Raw genomic sequence first — 27846 nt, forward strand, 5'->3', positions numbered from 1 at the left:
TGAAGTTGCAGTTAACCAAAGCAGCTTATGTTATTGCTGTCCAGTGAGAAGGTGCATTGCCTTAATGCAGAATGACTTCTTTCTCAGTTTTCCCTGGCCTTATTCTCTTTAACATCCATCAATTTGTGTATCAGATTGGCACAATATTCCCTGTTGATAGTAGACCCTTTTGTTACAGAATCACCCAAAACTACCCTACTTTTTCTCCTTTGTTTTAGCTGGAGAATAATGTTTCTGGGAACTAATGAAGCCCACACTTTGTTCATGGATGGATCTGCAAACATTCAGACACTGTTTTCATAGTCATTCGATGATTACCCATTACCATATCCTGCACAGCATTTATGTTTTCTTAAGCTGTCGCCATCACTGCACTTCCTCCTCATGGTTCATTTAAAATGATCCACCATTTAACAGTTGTAAATGATAAGGCTTCATTCTCAAATTCGTTCAGCATGTCCTGATGAATTTCTGTGGAATCACTGCACCTACATTTACACACCTTAGGCGGCACGTACAACAACCAGTCTCTTCTCTGACAAACTTTAACATGACTTCATTCATTTTCATCTTGAAAAAACAGAAAAGGAAATGTGTCAATTTCATGAAACTTCGCACAGTACATCAGAAAGCTCCAATCTAACCTTCTATAAAATGTTAATTACTTAGCACCATTTCTTCCCTGTGAGGCTCAAAGCATTTTGCCTTTCCTATAGGTACAGCATTGCTATCCTTAATATCAAGTGCATCATACTTTTTGCATTAAATTTGCCTACTTAGTATATATATGTGCTCAGTTCGAGATATACTTTGTCATGTTACAATATTGCAGCTTTCTGTAATAGTATAGGACCACCTTGGTTTCTGTCACCAACGTTGTGATGCCTGTTTGGAAGAATGCTTTCATTATTTTAAGTACTTCATCTAGCTAGCACATGATATTCACATCAGGATGATGGTGCGCTGGATAGCATCGGGGATACACTTTGAGAGTTCATTAAGAATTGTCATTGTATTGCTCAGAAAATGAAGTACTTGCTGCAGAACATTATCACATTTTGAAAGTTTGCTATTATCTATTTGCTTACAAATGCCACTTTTTATATGAGGCAAACAACAATTGTCTATTTATGTAACAACTATGTATCTATCATTTATCATCTGCTATGAAACTTTTCCACTTTTGCAAACATAAGAATGGGTAAAATTTGTATTTGTTTTATTTCCATTTGTTGTGCAGTTTTACATTTACATTGAAGTATATTTTCCACAAATAAATGAAGTTTCATATCTTTTAATTCAGGGTCATACAGGTATAGCTCTTCAATCATTTTTTATGTACTCTGAGTGAGAAGTATCCCCCTGCAGAATTTATGCAGTCTTGATGGAATATCCCATTTAAACGAATGCTAGTATGCATTATTCAGGATTCGTAGCGGTCCTTACAAGTGCTTATAAGTCCTTATATTTGAAAATAAAATATAAAAGTCCTTATAGGTGCTTACTTTTTCTCTCAAGCACTTATTTTTTGGTTTTTAGTGCTTATTTCTTGCTTTTAGTGCTTTTTTTTTTTTTACGAACGCACATTTCCCCTCGTACCAAAGCCGAAATTAAATAAACACCTTTTCTTCCTTATATGGAACGTCAGATGGTGAATCATACTCCCAGAAATAGCTTTTTGCCCTTTTCTCTGCATTAACTCTGCCCCTTTGGTGCGCGAGAGTACAGATAGGTGCATGTTGTTCTATTGGTCAAAGAATTGCGAAAGTGGTAGAAAATTCCAGTACATTCTGTATTCTTTTGCTCCCACCCAATATTACACATGTTTGAATTTCTATCAAGACTTTAATAATTTACATTCTCATTCTGCCTGGTCAATTCATATTCATGTTTATTATGATTGGTATGCTTATATTATGAGCATATGTATGAAAGTTTATAATAATATATTTGCAGTAACTGCTGAAGTATAGATAAACTTAAAAAATGAATAATTGTGTTTTAACACAGATTAGTTTTCTAAGGGATAATATTCGGAATGGCATAAATAAAGTAATCGAATAGTCAATATGTATATATATATTTGAGGGACCGATGCATTGTACAGTACGGAAGTTGGGGGGTTCTCTCCCCTTTCTCTGCAAAATCTTGAATATTGAAACTGTTACAATTCGCAGCAAAGCAAGCAACACTTTTTTTGGGGTCACTTTCATATCTGGATTGAAAAGACTAAAAGTTCTGCGGTCTACCAACCCAAGCGAACAATGATTCTATTTTGGAAATTTAACGCAGTCTGTTCAAAATTAGAATGAAAAACACCCCAGATTGGTAAATATCTTTATTAATCAATATGAGTATGGCAGCGATGTGTCCTGCTCAATGATATATATGCCACATGGGCACATGACGGTGAAAACCGGACAAAGCAAAGGGGAGTTTTCTTTTATTTAGTTATTTATTCTCCGAATACTGACAGTTGTTGATTCCGATTGCATAATATCAGGTGCCAAAGAATTAAGGTGCACGTATTGTCCAATAACATTAGTGATATTTCGCAGAGATAAAAGAGTTTTACTGTGCTTGCGAAGCAAAATAATTTTCAGTTCCATTGGGCTATTTTTTTATAAGATGCACTGTTGAAATATCAAAAGCATTATTTAGCTGAAAAATCTAAAAAAAAAAAGGGCTACAATCTACCCCCTTTCCACTTTTACCAGTTATGCTCGACTATCCGAAATTTTCAGATCTTCAGCAATTTCCGAGTATGCTGGTTTGCATATTTCACAGCGTAGCCACTGAGGGAGCCACTATATTAGCATATTAGCGTAGCCACTGAGGGAGCCACTATATTAGCATATTAGCGTAGCCACTGAGGGAGGGGTTTCAAAAATAGACCAATGAGTTAAATCTTCATGCATGTGAGCGTAAGTTTACATTTTAATTTGCATTTGTTTTGCAGTTATAAATGTATGGTGTAATAGTAGAAAATCTCGTAGTTCTTTCGTTTTTATGAGTTTAATTAATCGCTGACATTTCATTTTCGCAATTTTTATCATGCATTAATATTTGGATGGATGTTTGCGGCATATTATCGCTCTTTATATCGAAAAAATGACTCAAGCTACAATTAGCCTTGAATATTATGCATTTACTAACACCTTTGGATTAAGAGAATTTAAGCGTATAAGATATGTATTTTTAATTGAGATGAGAAGGACTGGGAGTGTTACAATGAATCTAGTGTTTTTTTATTTCAGTGCTTGTATTCTGTTGGTTTTTAAAGTCTAAGATGAAGAATACGTATTGCGTTTGATCTGATTATATCAATTGTTAATATTAAAAGTTATATGTGAATAAATTGAACATATTTGTTGTGAATAAGATTTCATTCTGTTTGATGAGTATTTCTTGTGTAAACAGTACATTTAAGAGTGAGGAGTTATTAAATGTGAAATTTAGCACACTAAATGAATACGAATGCAAATAAGTGAAGTTCACTTTGAATGAAATTCTGCATTGGCTATTATTATAGAACATCTTTTTCATATTGACTGCAATAAAAAGTGCTGACTTCTATTTACATACATAATTGGTGTAAATATCTTTCTCACATGCATACTTTTATGTAAAGATAGCATTTGGGCTCAGATGTTTATCACGTATTTCTTTCTTTATTTTATTTACCAATTATTATTTATTAAATAATTATAATTATTATTTTATATTTATAATTATTTATTAAATAATATTTCACATGGATAGTTTTGCGGAGTATCCAACATATGTTTGTATTTATTTCAAATTCTTTCAACCAGGTAGTGAAATCTTCACAATTGCTTACATTTGATAATGAAAATTTTCAGAAATCGACGATGCTTTTGTACAGAAAATTGCGTTACAAAATATTTTCAACCATCTTGCTTGAATTTTAAAACACGCTAAAGGTCATGTGACATGACAGAAATATTATTGGATTCCCATTTGTCCATCCTAGAAGCCACTCCCTCGGTGGCTATACAGATGTGCTCTTGTGAACTATGCTGCCGGTTAGTTAAGCTTTTACTGTTAAAGGATGACTGCATGAAGCAATTTCCCATCTTCTGATTTCAGAAAAGTTCCTTTTTTTATTTAAATTACTTTGCTTGCTTTATCTGTTAAGGGAAAACTGTTATACAATAAAAATTTTGATTTAAGTTAAATTATTTAAATATTAATATGAATGAAAAAATAAATTGTACTTATTTTTAAGTGCCAAGCGAATATAATAAATATGGCTTATTATTATTTATTTTCTCTATTTTGAACTGAAATTTCATCATTAAATCTTGTAATATAATTTAGTTATGCATAGTTTTTTTTTCTCTCATTGTAAACTAGTTCTATAAATTTAACTGTTATTTAAATTTTTTAAAAAGGAATGTAATTGTTTTCCATGGTTGCGTAATGCTCATTCTCTCTTAATAAATACTGAATTTCTCATATTTTAAGTTACAAGTATTAATATTTCTTTTAAGGTTATTCAGTTGTGTGTAATGTAATTAGAATGTTCTCCCCCCCCCCTTAAAATGTGCTTATAGATGCTTATTTTTTTAACTAAAGTGTGGCTACGAACCCTGATTATTATCTCATTTCTTTGCATATTATAGATAGTGGATGCATAAATACGTTTTCATCTTCGTAAGTTCCAAGTTAACATTCGCAGTTAATTTTGTAAGTTTTTCTATCTGTAATCATGCATCACATTCCATTTCTTAAATTAGCCATAAATTCTGTACACCAGTATAATAAGGATAATTCATGAAGTAGAATATTTAAAATATTTCAAAATTGTGGAAATTTAAATTAACTATTAAAAGTTGTTGTAAAAGCATTTTTCTCTCCTTATCTCTCACCAATTGCTGCCCATACGATATAGTGGTTAAGGGAGCCTGACTGCGATACCAAAGGGCCCCGGTTTGAATTCTGGAGAAGACATGGATGTAAAATTGTCTGTCCCTTCATAGGAGGTGATGGTGACTGCCTATTAAGTGCTTCCACGATAAAATGGCCACCACTTCTGGTCTTAGGAGAGGCCAATGCCATTATAGGCAAGTGCCCACTATTGGGAGAGGGGAATCCGTCACCAATCGAGCACATTTAGAATGTGATTGGATGCCATTGCCATGTTCAGAAGATGACTTGTGGCAAATGGATGACAGGAAATGGAGAGCCATTCCTCCAGACACCATCTGTAGTCTCATTCACTCTGTACCAAGACGTGGTCCTACAACCTACTGTTTCATATCATTTCAAAATAAAGATTGCTTATTGTTCGATGGTGTCTCTCTGTTTTCTCTCATCACTTTCTGGCCACTCCTTCTTATTGTTGCATTTTCAATGTCAGGTAGAATATGTGAGGAGAATTTTGCGAAATATTCATCTAGAATGCATACAAATAGTGTGCAATTCAGGAAATTTATAAGTGATGTTTATGATGCATGTATTGTATCATTTATTATTTTCTAAAATCAAATTTTTACTGTATTTAGGTTCCAAATGCTTATATATATGGCATTGTCATTTTAAGCTTGCTTTTTATCTTTTGAATTTTCAGCTCTTCCATGTGATGAAGTGCTGCACAAAAGAAACATTGCTTTGGTTATATCTTCTCGTGGAGGGCATATAGGTTTTATGGATGGAATTTATCCAGCACCACCATTTTTCTCAGAAAGACTCTTTAAACAGTACTTACAAGGGCTTTTGTCAGTAAATGTTAATCAGACAAACAAAAGTATGTTCTTATAATGTTTTTATTCGTTAAACATATATTTATACAAATGCAATAACATTTACTTAAGAAAATTTGTATAAAAATACTTGTATCTTATTAAATTTTGTTTGATATTTGTTGTTTTGTAATTTGTTTCATTTCCTTTGTAATTTGTTTCATCTATTGCAGTTGATACATCTGAAAAAAAAAAATTGAACTTTAATAGATAAAATAGATACATTTAAAAAAAATTCAGTGGTAGATTTAATAAATAAACGACCAGCTAGAGGTGATATGTAATATTCTGCCTCTAGCTTGTCAATTAAGCTTCTTTGTCATTAGCTTTTCTCTTTACAGCCTTACCTCCCATTGCTTTGCGGCTTGTTCATGGAGGCGTAACAGTTCATCCTCCATTTCATCTAATCTTTTTTTCTTAGCTTCAACTGCAAATTGAACAAATTGAACTTCAATGCATAAATAAGATACATCTATAAAAAGTCAGAAGTAGGTTTAATAAATAAACAACCAGCTAGAGGCAATATACACTCTTAGACAAAAAAAAAAAAAAAAACGCACCAAGAAGGAGTTATCTAAATGGGACGAAAATCGGTAGAAGTGATGTACATGTACAGAAAAACAAATGATTACACTTTGAGAAAAATTGGATGATTTATTGAAGTGATATAGAGCTTCACGAAGTGAAAAAGTCAGTAATGCGTTTGTCCACCTCTGGCCCTTATGCAAGCAGTTATTCAGCTTGGCATCGATTGATAGAGGTTGCATATGTCCTCCTGAGAGATATCGTGCCAAATTCTGTCCAACTGGCACGTTAGGTCGTCAACATCCCGAGCTGGTTACAGCCTATAATGCTCCAAACGTGCTCAATAGGAGAGAGATCCAGTGACCTTCCTGGCCAAGGTAATGTTCGGCAAGCAGTAGAAACATGTGCAGTGTGGGGGCGGGCATTATCTTGCTAAAATGTAAGCCCAGGTTGGCGTAACATAAAGGGCAACACAACGGGCCTTAGAACTTCGTTGATGTACAGTTGTGCTGTATTTTATATGTGTTGGGTATGTGCTCAGTGATGATTACAAGATGTACACAAACATTGTTTATTCTACATTGCTCATCCACTATTCTATATTACAGTTATGATTAAAGATAATAATAGATACAGTTACAGTTACATATATAACATCTCCCTTTTCTATAAAAAATAATAATAGCAGTAAAATTAAACATATTCTTTTAAATAATAAGGTTTCTTAACAGTCCTACCAGATCAAGTAACATAGTTATGTCCATTTGAAAAATTTGATGATACTATACCTCTTTCACTATTTGGTGACACAACACTTCTGTTAGATTTTGAAGGACTTACAGGCCCATCTAAATTTGTAGTGCTCCTGCTATTCTCGGGTATCTCAGGTTCATCTATAACTTCATTCTCATAGTTATTTTGTATTGCAAACTCTTTCTGACTAGTTCCTTTAAGAAGGTCCCTTCTGTTCCTTTCTATCTGTTCTGTTTCTATCTATTCTTCCATCTGTTCTTATAATCCTATATGAATGTGGTCTTTCTGCTTCTTCTATAATTTTCCCTCTTTCATTTAGTTCTTTCCCTTTCTCTTTTATGTAAACATGATCTCCTGTTTGCAGTGGTTTTAACGGTCTTGCATTCCTATCATAATAACTATTTTGTAAGGTTTGTCTCTTCAGTAAATGTTGTTTATGGTCTTCATATCGTTTAGCTTGGACGAAATTCTCTTTTATAGGCATCAATCCATTTACTTTTCTTCCAAACATCAATTCTGAAGGTGACTTAATTTCATCTGAAATAGGAGAGTTACGATATTCCAGTAAAACTAAATATGGATCCTTGTTGTCAACTACAGCTTTTTCTAACATTCGCTTGACAGTTTGAATATGTCTTTCAACCATTCCATTAGACTGTGGGTATTTTGGACTTGAAGTTCTGGTTTCAAAATTCCATCTTCTTGCAAAATCTTTATATTTCCTGCAATTATATTGTGGACCATTATCCGAATATACTATTTTTGGAATACCATGTCTTGCAAAAATTGATTTCAATTGCTTTATCAGGAGGATATTTTCTCCAGGTGAATCCTTAAAATGCATCACAACCAAGGATGAAACATGAATCTATGCTTTAAAAAAAAAAATCAACAGTCGTTAATGCCATTCCAGAGAGAAACAAGAGAAAATAATCCATATCAAATTTGGTCAAAAATAAAGGCAATACTGAATGTTTGCATCATGCATCTCTACCAGAGAAACTTGCGAATAACTTATATATTCTGCATCACAATAATGCACCTTCTCATAGTGATCCTGTTCATGAATTTTTGGCCACTAAATCAACAAATATGGCTCCAAGCACCATTTCACCTTGTGTGGCATCATATGACTTTCTTCTTATTTCCAAGTTTAAACTCTTGCTTCATGGCTGCTATTTGAGTCTACATATGCAATAAAATAAAATTTGCTTTGAATCCTAAAGAAGTGAGCTACTAGCTCATAGTTTTATTAAACATTAAAAAAAAAAAACAATTTGCGGAATAAATAAATGCTTTATATACCATTAAATAATACCAAAACTTGCTTTCATTTCCTGAACAAAATTATGGAAGAACTATAGTCAAAATTAAAAACACAAAAACAAAAATTTAGTAGTATGATGTCTGTGAGGTTGTTTTAAAAATTTCCTTTTAAAAAAAGAATATTATTAAAATCTTTTACAGTTAGCCTTAGCTGTATTTAAAACATTCACTTTTCTTTACACATGCAGATTTTTCTAGAAAATGTGGGGTAGGAGGATGTAAAAATATCATGTACAAATTTGGCAAGTTATCCAAATATACAGTATACTACAGTACTATTTCAAAGGAATGTTAATATTTAAGCTTGTTTTAGCATAAGATGGGTAAAGTGTTTTACATGGGTAAGTGTTTTACAGTAAAGCATAAGATGGGTAAAGTGTATTTAAGCTTCTTTTAACATAAGATGGGTAAGAATACGTTAATTATTTAAGTAAAACACAAAAATTGCTTGAAAGTAGTAACTGCAGCATGTTCTAAATCTGTGTTTTGCAAGCCGTTGCTACATTTGGATTTAAAACACTGCTTGCATGTTGGCTTATACTGTATATGGAGGAAATTTGCCAACCAATTATGTAGTTCTGTGACATAAATCATAACATGCATTTTAAAGCACTGAATCCTTATTTATTAGTGACAGATTTTCCTTTAGTCTACCAAAAATGAATTAAACTTAATTCTGTAGTTGCCATTCTATATCTTCATGAATAACCTGGATGTTAATGCTTTCACAAAATGTTCTTAATTACTTCTCTTTTCCTGGTGCATGATAAACAACCGTACAGAAAACAGTTGTGTTTTTTATCAAAGCTCTTGAGCTTTATGTTAAAAAATCTGCTCTTTTGTATTGGATTTTCTTGTACATGGCATCGGATAATATACCACAAAATGCAGTTTTTCATACAGGTATTTATTTTCTGTCATTTTTCTTGCCTAAAATTTTTAGTTTTGCTATTGTCAGTATTATCACATTCATATGCAATATACAGTACAAAATCTGACACCCAGAATCATCAGAACAGAAAATTCCAGGTTTAGATCATCAATTTTAATATAACGAATTGACGTGTAGGAATGTAAAATGAAAGCTATCAAATATTTTTTTTACGAAATGATGTAGCATTTATGAAATCAAATCAAAGTTTAAAAAAAAAAAAACTCAGTATCTGTTTATTAAACATTTCTTTCAATTTAAGTTGTTTGAACTGTTTCATTTTTTGTGATAATACTTTAGAGATAGACATATTTTCTTGTCCAGTTATGTCAAGCTCCATCGTTCAGGACATGCAACTGCCAAAGCAAGATTTCCCACTAAACTATTAGCTGAAATTCTTTTATTCTCAACAGTCTCTTCGTTACTTCCAATATTTGTAGTGATATTTTCTAGATTTAATATCATACTACAGTCAAAAGTCGTTAATTCAGACACCCATAATTCGGAATGATCTATAATCTGGACCTCAAAGCTACAAACTTTCTGCGCATGCGCAGAAGACCTTTACGGCTGCGAATATACGAATACGTTTACGAATGCGCGTTTAATGTATAACGGACTTGGTATAAGCTAAGCTAAAATTATCTAATTCAGTTAATGTTGCAGACTGCGTTGTTCCTTAATCTTCAAATTGGATTCGGCTTATTATTTTTTGCAGACTGTTAGAGCAATTTTATAAAAGTAAGCTTGAACTTTCGATTATGTCAAATAGAATTTCTGATATATATTTTACTAATATGTAAAGGATCTACAAAGCGAAAGTATGTTTCGAAGTCCATGAAACAAAAAATGGATAAAAACATATCCTTTGTTTATCTAAACTTTAACGTTTGTTTATCTTTAACGCTGCGGAGTTGGAAGTTGATCTGTCAGCACTATCCTTATCTTCAGGTCAGATGTTTTTCTTTTATTTGGCTTATAATTATTTACTAAATGTAGTATTTCATCTCGATGTATTCCGTGTTTGATATGATTTAAATCAAATTCCTCGTCATTATAATTTGCTTTCGATAGCAAAGAAAGTAACAGAGGTTAATGAAAACGAAAAAATTTCAATTGACAAATTAGTCGGTATTCTCGACACAGCAATTATAGGACTTGAACAGCGGAACTTTGTAACTGAACAAGAAATTATGTCTGTTTATAGAATTAAAGAGAATGTATTATCACATAAAAAAACGAAGCAACTTAAACAACTTACATTGAAATAAATGTTTAATAAAGTAAACAAATAAATATTAAGCTTTTTTTTTGTAAATTTTGATACCCTTTAGATTATAATTGTTCTTTATTTCATACATTACGGTTTCATATTTTTAATTTTATAATTTCTGCATGCCATCTTACCAGATTTAAACTGATGATCTATAATCCGGAATCGCCGAAGTCCCGACGAATCCGGATTAACGACTTTTGACTATAAATTTTGCCATCCATTAGTTGACTGATGATTAGGGCAATGTCATCATAATGCAAAAATTATGTTATACATCCTTCATGTATTAGCACTTAACATATTTTTTCTTAATTCCATTTACTGGAAAATTTCGTCTTTTTGTTAGAGATACCTAAAAACCTTCAAATTTGCAGGCTGCCACCATTGCCATGAAATCTGGCCACAAAGTACACCAAGCATTTTTAAAATGTATGTAGACATTTTTCTTGTAACATAGCAATGCTCCACACAGCATATTTTGTGTTAAAATATTAAAAAAACTTCTCGAATCATCTTGTTGCTGTTTTGAAAATATAGCATACATTTTCAAAAGACTATTTCGTATCTGCATTTCAACATATGCAGCACGACCACCGTGTGTTGGCTGAATGACGGATGCCCAATTAATGTGAGAGAAAAAAGAGAGGCATTATCTTTTACTGAAACTCTCTGTGATGTATGAACCTTACAGTTGCCATAATGAGGACAATTTTTACATCATCCTGCAAGTCAACTCATTTCAAATACTGCTGAGCCTCCAGTAAGAAATAATTTCCATCAATTATTCCTATTCATTCATAAATTTTTGTGACATTAATGCTCATTTACCTGACTGATAATAACAAGACAAATCTTTACCATTGAAATAACTGAAGTTTGTTTTTTTTTAACGAAAAAATGACATTTGCACATGTCATAATTGTTAGTCTTCTCTTTGAATATTTGAAAAGAGCTGAAGTCAATTCTTCAGATTTAATTCTGAAAAGGTTGCCAAGACACTTGGCACACATATTAACAGGAAAGACAAGTTTCACCAACATTATAAATTTTTTCTGGAGACAACTTTTTGCTGTTAACAAGTTTGATTAATGCACCTGAATATTTTTCACCTGAACTTTTTAAGCACTTCATAGCATGGCAGATTTTAAATTTAGTTAATCAGCTTATCAAATATGGGCATTTGGTTTCTAAGTCCTTTTCCTTATGAAATATTTTGGGTTAAGCCATTAGCATAGGACCTACCAATGGCATGCCCTTGCTGCAATATTGTCTCACCCATTCAATCATCACTTTCAGCAAAGCAAAAGAATTTTCTGTTATTCATTGTTAAAGGGAGTGTCAGAATGCGCAGAAAGTTCATTTTTTTTCGAATACTGTAGACATTTCAATGCCACACGTTTCACATAATATTGAGAGAGAGTTTACCTGTATTTGTTTTATAGATAGTAATTTCACTTTTTCTTCTTTGACATCGACACAAGCTTTCGCATTTAGATCAAGAATTAAAAACTTTTTTCCTCATAACAATAATTCAAACTTTAATTTTGATCAGATAGGTGTAATAATAATAGCTTGCAAAAAATAATAAGCTGAATCAAATTAGAAAGTTAAGGAAGAGTTTAATTTGCAGTGTTTAATTGAATTTTAAGTTCCCCATAATCCTTCTCTCTTCTCTACCAACAAAAGAAAACCAGTGTAAACAGCAGCCCACTCCAAAATAATATATCTTGGGGATTAACGTATTGTTTAGGTTAAAAAGAATTCTAACCACTAAAGGGCTGAGAGCAGTCATAACAATGTAAAATAATGTATTTTCATTGTCCAGGGTATTATTTCCTAGCCAGTAGATGTTTGAAAGCAACAAGCAGGAATCTCAATTAAAAGGGAGAAAAATTACTTTTACAGCACTATATTATCTATTCCTAAACTATATAAGAGAAAATAATTTTATTAGATCATTCCAGGTATTAGACATGAGGATTTCCAACTTTATTTTTACCTTCAAAAAACATTTTAAGATAGTCTCTTTGAACTCTTTATCATCATCATGTACATTACTTTGATGACCCTGCCATTCAGATGTTTTACAGAATTCATACTATAAGAGTACACCTGTCATCCAACAGACAACACTAAACCAAAAATTGTTTCTATCACTAATAATGCAATTAAATGGCAGGGAAGGGTCTATTAGGGTTAAGATTTAGTTGCAAGAATATTTGCCTTTTAGTTACCCTTCTTCATTTATACTTGAGACTTCTTGTCATCTATTAACGTGAGTCCAAATACATTTTGACAGCTAAAAGTATATAACTAGTGGAAAAACATGCTTCAAACAGAAATGCATTCATTTACCTCCTACACTGTTAATTATCCCTTACATATAGACATCTTTGAAACTCATCATTAAATTGGAAAAAAACATATGCAGACTTTCCCGATTTCAAAAAACTGAAATACTTTTCTTGAAATTAGTGTGTTTGTAAAACAGAAAAAATGTAATATATAGCAGATGGAAGGTGACAAATAAAAAAAAAATTAATGATCAAGTAAGTAACACAAGATTTTTTTATGGTAAAAATTAACATTTTTCACCTTAATACATCTTCCTTTTTTCTTTAAATGAAATGTGTTCCCTAGGAAATATTTATCATTCAATGGTACCATTGCAGTCTTCTACAAGACTTTAATTTTGCATACTTGGGCTTGAGTTTCGGCCATTATGCTTCTTCATACCAAACATAGTTAACTAAAGGTTTCAGACAGAGAGCAATTTTTCCATGCATGCCCATTTTCAAATTGCTAATTTTTAATACTTAGGAGAACAAATCTTATATGTGTCTTCAGATTATCTATAATATGCAGGATTTTGATTGCAACATTTCATTACATTCTTGGGATTATCCAAAAATTTAGGGAAAGAAGCATGTATTTTTTTGGGGGGAGGAAAGCTGTTGTGTGCTTGTGTATTCTAAGAATTTTATCTGCCTTCATATTAAACAACCACTTTTTTTAACACAATAAGAGCAGTTCTCACAAACATTCAAAAGAAGTCTTCACTGAATAAGATTAGTTTCTCACCATCATGCTTTTGTTGGCATTGTTAGCATTGATTTTTGTTGTTTGACTTCTAAATTAATAAAGTTCCATGTTGTGGTCATTTTTGCATACTTGTTTTTGAGATAAAAGACTTCTTTCTTGAAAAATATTATGGCATCTACCTCATAACTTGGTAAATTAAAGATTGTTAACGTCATATTCGCACAAAAAAGCAATGAATATATTTTTTAATAAACAATGCAAATTCGAAAACTTCATAAAAAATTAATACTATAAGAACACATGACGGAAGCAAACTTCAGCTCATACACATATCGCCAGGGTTTTTACAGGAAATGTAATTATGCCAGCTTATTAACAAATGAACCGTAAGGAATATTCTATTTCCTCAAAAGACATAGACATAATGCTAGAAAAAATTTCTTAAATGCACTTTTTTTGACCGTGATGTTTAAAAGTCAAAAATTATTTTTCTTACCAATATTTAGTAAAGAATTAGTGATCCAAAACTCTGGGAGAGTAAAATTGCATGCTAATTTGAAACTACTGAACATGTACTATTTATATTAACGAGTACAATAATTTGTATAAGTAGCAGAATGCAAGAAAACAATGAATCTCACTATTTTATGAATGCAGTTTAGCTCCAAGCATGTTTTCAAAACTATACACATTTAACTATACACACATTAATACACATTTGTGTCTGAACGATATCACCCAATTCACAGTTTGCACTTAAGATAACCACCCTTTTTAAAACTTTTCCTTTTGGTTAACTGTTCCTTACACTTACTAAATTATATATTACACAATCTTTCAACGAATGTTTTGGCACTGGTTAACCACCCCTTTTTAAAGCTTTTCCTTTTGGTTAAGTGTTCCTTACGCTTACTAAAATGATATATTACACAACATTTTAACGAATTTGTTTGGCACTGGTTAAATATGCATTGAGATATAAACTAAACCTTTTTGTTGAAGTATGAAACAACTAAAAAGAATTTTTTATATATTTATAGATGTACAGCAATGAACAAATTCCAGCTAAGACACACATACACTGGATGCAGGAGTGATTGGAATCTAAACAATTTTGAATGATTCAGATTATTAATGTAAAATACATACATATATGCATACACAAATATTTTCAAACAATTTCATAAGCTAGGTGAGAAGTCTAATTCTTTAATCTATGTTTCACTACATCATTTCACTCAGTACCCTACCATACTGGTCTCTTACCATTTAAAAAAATAATTGCCAAATTTAGTTCAATTTCTGGGAATTGGCTGTGTTTATATTTTTCTTTGCTAGATGCTAAAAATTTAGTTTGATCAGCAAGACATTTTGATACAAACATTAGCATTTCACATAACCCTTTAAGTATTAGATTAGAACTACAAATTGCACATTGTTGTTACGTTTGTTGAATTAAAGCTTGAACATTAACATGATCATTACTCATCAGGCCTGCACCGACGTAGCTCTACAATAATAATTTTTGGGGTTTGTCTACTACTTTTTCCAAGATTGCTTGGACGGCTACAAATTTTGCATCACGCATAGATGGATTCGTGTATTCCCAGAAACTCTCACATAGTTGTTCGTTATTTAAAGCATATCGAGAACCAATTGGAAAAGGCGTTGGCACATCAGTAGTTTCATCCGCTATTATTGAAACAAAACCTGCTTTCGAAACATGATTTTTATATGGTTCTGACAAACAGTGAACATGCAGTCTAAAAAATCACTTTGAATTTCTTTTGATGTTCCTTCAAAGTATTGTGTTGAAAAAGAAATTGGAGAACAATTGTTGGAGATGAGAAACTGCTACGAGTTAACGGAATGTAAAAAATTGTAGTAATCTGTCCAATTATTCAACAAATTATCCCTAATACCTTCACCAAAAGGGTTTACTGACCCAAAAGCTACACACAAGTATTTTTGCAATGTAATAAGAATAATATTTAACAGTCTGCATAGCATCTAGGCTATCACTGTTCAAGGATGCTCTACATTTTGTTAGAAAATCAGCCATATAAATAAATGAACATTCAAAAATGGTCCTGAAAGCAAGTTAAAAAAGAAGTAATAAGTTTTATTATTACTTTATCAGCCCAATCTTCACAATGTTAGGTTAGGGTTTTTTTTTTTTTTTTTTTTTTTTTTTTTTTATCAATACAAACAGTAAAAATAATTTTTCTGCACAAAGCAAATTTTGTATCTGAGCAAACTCAGTGTACTTATACAGAAGTTTGACATTTTCCCTTCTGGACAGCTCTAAGTGTTTGGGCGATGTGTAAACCAAACTTGCATTTGCAACAGTTGAACTATAATATAATATCCATACAGTTTTAAAAAATATTATTTTAAAACCTTTAATTGCACTTATGCTTCCGGAAAATGCAGACATATATTACAATTACCTTCAGATCCTGCAGATGTATCTTCAAATACAGCAGTTTTATTCTCCATGCTTAAAAGTTTTCTAAAGATGATTAAAATTTTATGTTAATTTTGAAGATATATAATAAGTAAAAAGGAAAACAGTATATACAATAGCTTTTATATTTACAAATAATTGCTAAGGCTGAATAAGAAGTCAAATTTTTGCTCGGCAGTTAATTTATTTCATGTCAAAAATCAGCAAATGCTTATTATACAAACATAAATTAAAACTACACATAAAAGTTTTGAAATAATACAGATTGTAAAAAACAAAAATAATTTAATAAGACAATTATAAAAGAAAATATCACACTTAATTTCAAACAAAAATTACACAAAAAATTTTAAGAGAGCAACTGTCTCATCACAATCATCTTATAATACCAACAACGCATGATTTCGAAAAACATACAGCATATGTTTTTGAAAATTGTGTGAAAAGCATTCTGACAGATTGTTTTATATTATGTCCACATGTTACAGTTTTATAATGTACATTAAGTATGTCAAATACTAATGTTGATAGTGCTTCTCTGCAATATAAGTAATGTTCAATAAAAACTTGTGTAACATGCATTATCAAAGAAGACATCAGGAATGGGTACTTCTTTGTTATTCTCGGCTATGATTTCGCTAAGCTCGTGATGTGCAAATGCAAAAATAAACAAAGTAATATATAATAAAATTTACAATTCGTTACCTTAAGCATATTTTTAATAATCCTTACCCTTATTATTATTATTACTTTATCGCATGTAATTATTCCAGTCGACTGTAGCACTTTCATACCTATTAAGCTGTTTGTTACACCATTTCATGGACCTCAACTCCTCTGCTCATGAATGCATAATTATAATAGCACTGACAAAAGATATTCAGGAACCACTGAACCAATTTCCAATACGAAGGCCCTGACCCTTTTTTTCAATTTTTAACATTGCACCTCCAAACGGTTTCGTCGTTAACATAAAGTTCCATAATTTGGGTTTAAATAACACGCAGAACAACGGTTAATTTAGAAGTTAAACAACACAGAAGTCCTCTGTTGCCCAGCACTGTTAGTCCAAAAATAACACTTTCCATTTTTCTGCAGCCAAAATTATTCAAAAATACAACTTCTATTGGTGAGCTGGATTTTTTGGAGGCGTTTCACATTCAAAAAAATCTTTTTCTTCTGGTTATCAACCCTAATTCCAATCCATCTTTACCTTCAGCCTTAAAGAAATTATGCTTTAGGTTTCTTGTTTTGTCAATAGATGGCGCCAGTAGCTTATCTCTTGTCTTGCCATTCTTATCTTATCTTATTCATTTGCACTTTGACAGCTGAGGAATATGGCTCGGTAAAACCATCGAAACTAGTTCTGGAAAATTTGCAAATATAACGCTGATTTTTGTTGTTTGACTTCTAAATTAATAAAGCTCCATGTTGTGGCCATTTTCGCATAGTCGTTTTTGAGATAAAAGACTTCTTTCTTGGAAAATATTATGGCATCCACCTCATAACTTAGTAAATTTAAAATTGTTAACGTCATATTCACACAAAAAAGCAATGAATATATTTCTAAATAAACAATGCAAATTCGAAAACTTCATAAAAAATTAATACAGAACACGTGACGGAAGCAAACTTCAGCTCATACACATAGCGCCAGGGTTATTACAGGAAAGTGTAATTATGCCAGCTTATTAACAAATGAACTCTAAGGATTGAACTTGACTTTTTCTCCGCGTAACTATGTCGCTAAAGAGAAGTCGGAGGCAGGGAGAAAGAGAATGACAAAAATGCCACACGGTGCTAATATACGATTACGGAGCGAGGTAAAAGAACACGCAACCAGATTTTGGTGAGATATTTCGGTTCACTGGCGATTCAGTCTCGGGGCCGCTATAACAAAGAAGCACCGAGGAATGCTCTGAATGATATTTCAAATTATATTTGGAGAACAGAAAATAACATGAAATACAAGTGTTAACATTATATTCACATATTATGAAAAATAACCACACTACAAAGATACCATAATATCACACTACAAGCACCATGGAAACATAATGACCATGGTTAAGACTATCCTCTAAACCAGTGGTTCTCAACATTTTTTTGCTCAGTACATCGCCTCTTTTACCAGTACTAGGCTATCATCCCCGTCCATAACAAAACTCGAAAAATGCAAATGCATTTATTTAAATTTAGATTATATTTTAATGCACTTTATACATTATAAACAAGCAAAAATAACAGAAAATGTTGATAAATACCAAAACTCGAATAAAAATAGTATTCCATATTCATAAACAAAAACTAAACACTTAATGGGTAATATTCTCCCCCAAGGAGGGAATCACCCTGTTTGAGAAACTTTGCTCTAGATTATTAAAGGTGTTAAGGCAATAAACATCATCTTGCTTAATATTCATACATTTACAGGACTAGTTTCGAACATGTTTATCTTTATGAATGAATGAATGAATGAATCCTCCTCCTTTCAGAAAGAAACTGAATATTTTACTACACAACTAAACACAATTACTTTGCACTGCACCATCCCCCTCTTTCTTACTGCGAGGAACCAATTTATAAGTTTCATCAATTTTAGAACAAATACAGGTTGTACCCATGAACAAGTACCCATCTACTATATAATGTATTCTTAGATAGCTTTCAGGAATCTAACTGACAGAAATGCAAATAGAATAGCTTACTAATAAACTTGTAATATGCTGTAGATTATCTGTAATACTGTTGTTTCTACAGCATATCAATTAAAAATGAAGGTGGCTTTATTTGTATATTTATCATTACACATGAAATGAATATTATTTATGTTATCCAGTGTTTCATTTTAAAAATGGTACAAACAAATAACTTATTACGAAATTAACAAATAACTAATTACGAAAAATGTAGTGCTTTCATACTTACTAAATTAATAACAGCCACTAATTAAAAGCAAATGGCGGAAGTTAAAGGAGTAATGGTAGAAATTTTGAAAATTTGGGACCACAGGTGGGAAACTTTCGATTTTATACTACTGTTTAAACAACTAAGTAAGTTTAAAGCCAAAACTTAAATTAACATATAACTAATTACGAAAAATGTAATGTTTCATACTTACCAAATTAACAACAGCCACCAGCTGGAAACTCTTAAAAGAAAAATTTTTGAATTAATGCGCATGCGTCATTTGTTTCAATCATCAACAAGTGATGGGAAACTCTTTTTCGCCAGCGTTTGCATTTCATTTGAATTAGCGTAGTTATTGTCAGTGTGTTTAATAACAACAATAATAATAACTTTTTTTTTTTTTTTTTTTTTCAAAACTCTTCAGTCTTTTTCATTATAATTTCTGATGTTACATTTACAACATTTCTGTTCAAATTATCGTGAACGAGTTGGTTACACAAAAGTTTCCCCATTTGTAAAAGGAATGTGAAACAGTTTGCCTTACAAAAATCCTACATGAAAGGCATGTCCCCATAAGGCAGATAGCCCTAAAGCGCTTTGCCATTATCCAGATAAGCCTAATCCCTTACAATGTTTTCAATGAAAGTATCCCTTCCCTTAACTAGCACTCACATACTATATCATGCTCAATTAAATTGACATACTTCTTCAGATGCAATAACTTTCGTTCAATATCTTCGTTCCATAGTATGTTTTACATTTAGGAAAACATTTTTTGTAAACTAAATAAGCATTTAAGTTATCTATGAATGGGAAATAATCAAATAATTGTAACGAACGCTAAATAAATATGATTATAATTTCAGACCACAATAAAATTATTACCTTTAGGTTAGGTTAATTGCATATGGCAAAGCTCACAATGGCTGCATGCAATCAGCCTATTCGCTTAGGTCACACACGGAATGTTCAGGAAATTAATACCCTAATGATAATCTGTGATGTGATATCAGAGAAATGTAGTCACATAATGAGTTGTATTCAGCATAATCTCGTGTTTGTATTATCAGAAGAAACTACTTTTATTCACCATGAAAACAAAATGTAACACTCTAAATCGATAACATAAAGTTTAGCGTAGATCATCTTAAGAATTTTCCTGAAAATATATATTTTTATTATCTTGAAATTTTTATTTGATTTCTTTAATTTTCAAGTTAAACTGCAAGTTTTCAGCTTTTAAATTTGTCACATCAATTTCAGAAACTCCTTTTAAAATTTTATGCAATCTAATGAAATCTTGTCTCTCGTAGCTATTAAGTGGGTTTTCAGTTATTTAATCGTTTTATCTTTTTTTCTTGGTGTGCTGCAAAAAAACGTCTGGTACCTGTCATTCCTGTATAATCAGGGCTTAACCTCAGATTGAGATAGGCTGAGCTGCTTTTTAGCACGTAAGTGGAATAGTAGTTACAGACGATGCCCCAAATAAGACAAGGTCCGGTACTTTTTTTCCTATTTAACTATTCAAAATTAATTTAATAATTTAATAGATTTCTCTTTATCCCTTTGCATTTATCTTAATTTAAATTGATTTTTAATTAATTAAATTAATATTAATATTAATTTAAATTGATTATTTAATTACTAGTCCAAAGGGGCTTTGTCCCTGAAGAACGATTGTTTTCGTTTTGCGATTTTGCGTTGGTTCACTATAAATGTCCGTTTCACTTTTCAAACTGTTGCCACAAATGTTAGAGTCCTGCATTATATTTGAAGAAATTAAATAATGAAAAATCCGCATAAATGTATGTATATTTCTCGCATTGTGATAAAACGACAGTACATACAGCCATTGAATTTTGAATGACGTAATCCTACTGCGAATATGGGCATGTGCAAGCCAAAATTTGAAATTTGGAATTTGTTTTATTATCGATTTCCTAGCTTATAAAACTTTAACGAATTTTTAATTAACAAACTCAAGGATTTCAAAGCGAGCAATGGCAACGTTGTGCAGAAAAAAACATTTTTATCTCCAGCATTCGAGACTCTGCATCGGAAATTTTTATATATGCTCAATATAAAACTATTTTGCGATATTCCTCTTGAACTGAATTTTATGGAGTAAGTGCGAACAAAGTGATATTTAATAAATAAAGGTAACAGACAAAATGTTAAAAAAACGCCCCTTTGGACGAAATTTAAAATCTGAAACATTTCAGATTTATTTATTTATTTATTATTTTTTAGCTATTTTATGTATTTATTTATTTTTCTTTTCTTCCTTGCAGTCTTCCACAGGGCTCCGACACTTCTAATTTTAGGAATTAAGCCCTGGCTGCAAGTGAAGACTATTATTTACGCATAAAAGTGAAAATAAACTATTCTCTTATTCGGATTTCCCGTTAATTAATAACAGCGGCCGAGCGGTAAAATCGCTGAACATTGGTAGTTCGGTCCGAGGTTCGAATCCAGCGACCGGGCTGGCTGCATGAGCGTTTTCGTGGTTTTTCCCATGTGTAACGTGTATACGAGCCAGTCTCACTTAGAAAGTCCTCCACGAAGGCATCCCTCCCCTTAGGCAGATAGCCCTAGTATGCTTTGCCGTATTCTCCATACACCACCAATACACCGTTAATTAATAAAATTTACGCAAAATGGCATATAATAGCCAAATGTAGCAGTCGGATTATCATTGGCACGTTTTGAAAAGAATTTCAAAGCGCATGCTCACGAACGTTACAGGATGTCCGTGGGCATGCGCTTAACGTCTCTTCTGGACAGAGCCACTCACAGCCAACACCTTCTAGATAGTGACAAGCCAGAACACGAAAGCCGTTTGCTCGCAGCTCCGCTCCTCATTCACCCCTAATTTTGCTTGTGGGTTTATTTAACTCTTGCACTTTTCCTGTTGGTTTCACTTTCACTTCACTTTACGCTTTATAATTTAGAAAAAAATTCGCAGTGGAATTTTAAACTTGTTGTTGCTAATGTTCTCTTGTCTGACCTAGAGTCAGCACAAGCCCGCGAACTTCCTCTTGACAAGGAGCGCAAGTTTATGCCTGTCGTTGGCAGCAGCCTTGAGCACTTTACAAGTGACAGTGCGGTTTAGCTCAGCTCCGTCCCCATTTTTGATAAAGAGCACCTGAGGGGACGGGTCCAAGGGTCTCTCCCCCCTCTTCTCCTATCATCATCCTCTCGAGAGGACTTCCGGCTCGCCGCATATTTAGAGTGCCTCCATGCCGCACAGACACTATACATGTACAAAAGTCCATGCCATTTATTAATCCAGGTAAACGGGATTTCATTGTTTTTTATTGCATTGTAAAGTACAGAAACTCATGAATAAGTTTGATTTCTAATTTTCTCCCTTTACTGATTATTGTTGCTGGATGATTAATAAAACCGAAACTATAATTTTTTGTTAGACTACAAGTTGAAAGAATTTATTTCCGAGTTTGTGCTGACTAAACAGATGATAATTGTCCGTTGAAATGACGTTATGAAATACATGTTCACAATTTCAGCTTTCATAAAGGTATAAAACTCAGACTGAACTTAACGTACTATTAATTTGCATAATTCATTATTAAATGAAAATGAAACTGATTTTTTATTATTTTGCCATTGTTCTTTTCTAACTATTTCATTTCAAACCTGATATTCTAATTTAGAAGGCAATGAAAATTTTTTTTGCAAGGGAAAGCATTGCTGAAATAGAAAGATGCATATCTTTGAAAAAAAAATCTTTTTCAATGCTTAAAACTGATATACCGTTACACTTTATAAAAATAATGAACAAGTTTGTTATCAAAGGCAAGTAATTTTTTGTATCACATTAAGTAGGTAATTAAATATTAATAAACTAAATATAAATAAGTACAATAAAATGTAAATTTTTTTGAATAATTACAAATGTTTAATTACATATATTTAAAAATAATTGTTGGGAGAAATAAATGATTATAAAAAATTATCAGAAGTTAAAAGGAGGAAATCAAAATTCGCACTATCAGGGTCAATGTTCCTTCTAACCTTCTTCGGGAACATACAAGGACCTGACTCGGAACAGAGAGCTTACTAAAGCTATGTTCACTAATTGTGGTAAGTAGACAGGATACAGACGAAGGGTATACAAAACCCTTTATTTTTCTCTATATACAATAACTTCCGTACTTCGGAATACACTGACCCGCCACTTGGGGTCTAACGTAAAAGTATAAAAATAAAACTAAACTCTAATTTAACTTTAGAATAATACACGTGGAAGATTGGCCTTCCACGTGTATTCCACGGAATACTTCCACGGAATAACAGGAAGCGTATGTAGCACAGAGACTGTGAACACTACAATACGTTTAATTTATCAAGAGGATTAAAACCTCTGGCCTGGAAGGCAAACAGCAACTGCGTAACTTCTAAGGTAAGCGGCCTGCTTCGAACTCACTGCTTCCTCTCTCTCGCTTGGCAAAAAGGCCACACTTAAATACTTGGCGTTCGCCAGACAAACTTTGCATAAAAACCTTCACGCTTATAATTCTGGCCGGAAGTAGAAAATAAGAAGTGATAGTAAAGATTTAAAATAAAATAAACGTTAGTAAAACTTAAGATCCTTACAGCACAAATAAAGAAGTTATATTATATAAGAAATATATAAAAAGAAATGAAGCTTATATTCAAGAAATGCATTAAAAGAAAACTTTAAATTTATGTCCATTCCGTAACTTAGTAATCGATTCGTCAAAAGGTATATCATTGGAGAATGTCTTTTTCTGAAAGCTGGCCGAGAATCTGTTAAAAAAGAGATGAGGGCCTTTCAGGTAAGTGTAAGCTGATCAAGAAACCGTTAAAGTAGAGATGGGAGCTGTTTAAGAAAGACTAAAGGATGTCAAGAGGACATGAAAACAGAAATTACCTGCATAATAGAAAACACATTTGAAGCTTTAGGAGGCAGAATAGACGCTGTTGAAAGTGGAGTTGGACACATTGCAGAAAACGTTTCTTCTGTCAGAGAACAAATAGAAGAGAGAGTTTCTGTTGTGCAGCAACAAATCGAAGGAAGAGTTTCTGCCGTCCAACAACAAATTGATGACAGGGTTTCTGCGGTCGCCAAAGAAGTTGATATTTTGAAAAAATTCGTAGCGACAGCAGGGAGCAATACTGATGGCTTTAAATTTTTACCGATGCCTGCTCGTCCCTCTCTGAAGCTATCCACATATGATGGGAAGACCTCTTGACAATTTTCTACAGTGGCAGAGGCAAACGGATGTTATTCTCAAGTTAAGGTCTGTCATCTCGTCGCTTATTCTCTGAGAACAGACGCAGCGGATATCCTTCAGACGCTTCCCGAAAACCAAAAGCTAGACTTCAAAGCTCTATCAGCTGCGCTTTGGTGAGGAATGTTTACAAGAGTATAGCAGGCTTCATTTAAAATTCCGTCAAGAGAAGCTCACGGAAACATTCCAGGAGCTGGCCACGGATGTTGAAAGGCTGTCTCATCTTGCCTTTTCGGAGTGCCCGATGGAAACAAGAGAAATTCTGTTCCTGCAGTACTTCATCGACGGCATCTGGGATCCTGAAATTCAGAAAGCTCTACGAATGGCGCACATTAAGGATTTGAAAAGCGCTCTGGTGTACGCCATGAAATTCGAGGCAGCCCAGCAAGCATCTCGTAGATATCGCCACCTAGTTAGACCTGCTCAAGTCCAGGAGTCGGTGTATGAAGTGACTGCTCGTATATATGATTTAACCAGACAAGCGAACGCTTTGATACGGAATGCGAATGCTAAGAAACTGATTTTTAAGTGCTGGAACTGCGGTGCTGAAGGTCACGTACGAAGGTACTGCAGAAAACCCCAGAGCACGGAAAATAAGAGAAGCAGTTTAAACAGACAAATCAATAGGCCTTGAGACGGAATAGGAGTGACAAGAAACCATCCCTAAACTGCTGGAACTTCGATGCTGAAGGCAGCATACGAAGGAACTGCAGAACACCCCAGGGCACGGAACATAAGACCTTTTAACAACGACGGAAGAAACAAATTAGTGGCCATCTCGCGGAGCGGAGTTTGAACGATAATTGAAGGCCCCATCTTAAAGCACTTCAAATTTAAATAATAACTAAATTAATAACCAAACCAAAAAAACTAAATTAAATCTAATAAAACTAATAAATAAACTAATAAAATAAATAAATAAATAAACTAATAAATAAACTAATAAAAACGAAATTAATAACCAAATTCATCAACGAGCATATCAATGGAGTTCCTTCCAATATGACTGTCGACGCAGGAGCCAATGTTACCATCATTCGGAAAGATTTAGCTCAACAATTTAACGATAATTCCGTTTGGACACAATCTTGTGGTAACCTTCAGTTTTTAAGGGTAACCTTCAGACTGCGTATGGAGATAAAACCGCAACTGACGGGAAGTTAAACGTAAATATAACATTTGGAAGTACCGCCTACTATCACATGTCATATGTGGCAGATATTACAGATACTTGCATATTCGGATTGGACTTTCTATAGAAAATTTTTCCTTGGACTTGAAAAACAACAAACTGCATTCAGCCTTTGAGGACATAACTACCCGTCATCAGGAGGGATTATCATATAGAAACGCCGACGCCCTGTCTAGAAGACCTTTCCCAGATAGCTGCCGATATTGTTCCAGAACACGACAGCAAGTCAACTTGGAGAAGGAGAAGATGAAGAACCGATATGACACGGGAGCTACAGTACATCCCTTCAACGAAGGACACAATGTGGTTGTGGAATTCAATTCCACGGAAAGAACTCTCTCTTAAACTAGTCACCTTAGAATGGTCCTTAAGCAGTCCTAAACAGGCTGAACGACGTCATAGTGCGTATCCGTAAATCATCTAATTCTTAACTTAAAGTCGTTCCTTACGACGGGTTAGCTCCTTACTATGGCCATAGTACGTAGCGTATATAATGTAAATAGTGTAAGACTATGGTCATATTTGTGTCTAAATTTGTAAATTTGTGCACTCATTTAATGATTTAGTATTTGATTTGTTTTAAGTTAGTAAGATTTTCACTTAGTGTAATTCTCAGTTACTGTAGAAGGTGACGAATCTTAAGAACTAATTAGCGAATAATCGCTTTAAGTTCGTATGACAAGAAGCAACAAGATGGAAGGGTAACTTACCCTTTATTATTCCAATAAGATTTAACAAAACTCCGTCTTGGAGTGTACAATCAAAGCCGACACTTGGGCTTGAACTTAAGAGACTAAGAATTAAACTAAAACTAAGATTAACTAAAGAAATATAGCCGAAGCTATCAAGAATCAAATCGAGTTGGCTCCTTAACTTATTTGACTACGAAGCTTAGCAAGGGCCTGAGTACGCCCGAGCGTAATAACAGGTTTGAGAGAGAGAGTGGCCAAAAGGCAGACGCGTGTAAATCAGAAACTCTGATTCTCTCTTGCTAAGACTAAAGAACTTTGTGGTTAAATACCGCTCTTCCTCATTATGCATTCAGACGGGATTCTCAAACTACGTTCTGGCCGGAAGAAGTAAGCTGAAGTTAAGAATTTGACAAGAAAAGAACTTAAATTTTAACTGTTAATAAAATTAACATAATCCTTACAAGTTAGCTATTGCAATCATTGTTTATGTTGTTTGTTATTATATTGTAATGTTTATTATTGCATTGATTTTCCTTAGTCGAAAGTATGGCTTCCCGTCCAAGGGCTGTACTGCCCGGGACGCGTATTTTTTTTTCCTCCCTAGGAAACGCAACCCGCGACTAAATTTGGAGATTTATCAAGTCTTGGCGAAATTGTGACAACAAGCGCATGCGCAAAAGGAAATAACGCTGTCTGTTTATGTTTCAAATTTGTGATGGCTGCGAGTGTGTCAAACGAACTGAAAATGAATTTTATAAAATTTTATTTGCTGTATATTCTTACGAAGTAGTGTCTTCCAAGTTCGGAGGAAAAGGGGATTTCGACTTTGAGGTTGCAATACGCTATCTACCAGTATATATCTCGTTGGGAGAGTCCTCCGACCACGACAGGATCTGGCACTCGTGACAGAGTTGAATACGCATATCTTCACAGATTACATAAGTATTACCCGAACACACAGTAAAAAGGCGTGAGAGTAAGACAGCATTCATGCAAACTCTAAACATACGCAAAAATAGTAAAAAATCCTTTCATGCACGAATTACAATCTTCGGCTCGTTAGGCCTATTAGACCTTGAGTGTTAAAATTTCAGTAAAATGTCATAAGTACTGAAAGCAAAAGCGTGAAATCAATAAATATGCATAAAAATCGCAAAATATTATCAATTATAATTCAAAACTCCCTTCATGCACGTAATCAAAATTATTATAATCGGGGAAGAGTTAATCACGCATATCTTCACAAATTACACATGTACATGCCCAAGCATTCCATGAAAAGATGTCAAAATAAGGAAAAATGTATAAAATCTAAGCATATATATAAATAATCGAAAAATCCCCTCATGCACGAATTAAAAGTGAATGAACTCGGCAAATTCAAACACGTAAAATTTCTTAATCAAAGCCAATAAATACACTTATTTTTTAAAATAAAGAGCGCTAAATCATATGTTTTCAACTCCTCTAATAATTTTCATGATCCAAAAAGAATCGAAGTTGAATGTAAACATACCGCTCGGATCGGGCCTAGTGACTTCAATGCGCATGAGAACTCAAATTCACTATGCACTTCTTATAAAGTTTAATTTCTTTATAAATCCCCACCGGAGCACATACTGAAGCACAATTTAGCGCCGAAAACCAATCACACGATCATACTTACCAAAATATTTCACAAAGTCCAAGAG

The 27846-nt window shown here is 33.0% G+C and overlaps 1 protein-coding gene and 1 long non-coding RNA gene across 11 annotated transcripts in view; one reads left to right on the forward strand and one right to left on the reverse strand.

Annotated features, from left to right (window-relative positions):
- LOC118202604 (phospholipase ABHD3-like) overlaps positions 1–5898 on the forward strand; it is a 178091-nt gene extending 172193 nt beyond the window's left edge. For 2 of the 3 annotated variants that reach the window (XM_085808892.1, XM_085808893.1), the window contains one exon: positions 5594–5898. In XM_085808892.1, the coding sequence (XP_085665018.1) occupies positions 5594–5784 (191 nt within the window). In that variant the 3' untranslated portion in view covers positions 5785–5898. The remainder of the gene's footprint in view (positions 1–5593) is intronic. The other variant, XR_015038854.1, reaches the window with a different exon arrangement.
- LOC146992714 (uncharacterized) lies at positions 5772–27846 on the reverse strand. 8 transcript variants are annotated; one of them, XR_015038861.1, is made up of 4 exons: positions 27822–27846; positions 16069–16130; positions 6113–6192; positions 5772–5947 (listed from the first exon to the last, which is right to left on the reverse strand). It is a non-coding gene; the product is annotated as an uncharacterized LOC146992714 (long non-coding RNA). The 8 variants fall into 8 exon arrangements; XR_015038862.1 differs by lacking the exon at positions 27822–27846 and adding an exon at positions 20383–20687; XR_015038855.1 differs by lacking the exon at positions 27822–27846 and adding an exon at positions 19881–20344 and having other exon boundaries at positions 6113–6237.

The sequence above is a fragment of the Stegodyphus dumicola genome, chromosome X2, assembly GCF_044657685.1.
Source record: "Stegodyphus dumicola isolate Sdum_Otavi_A_Nest chromosome X2, ASM4465768v1".
Classification (NCBI taxonomy): Eukaryota; Metazoa; Arthropoda; class Arachnida; order Araneae; family Eresidae; genus Stegodyphus; species Stegodyphus dumicola.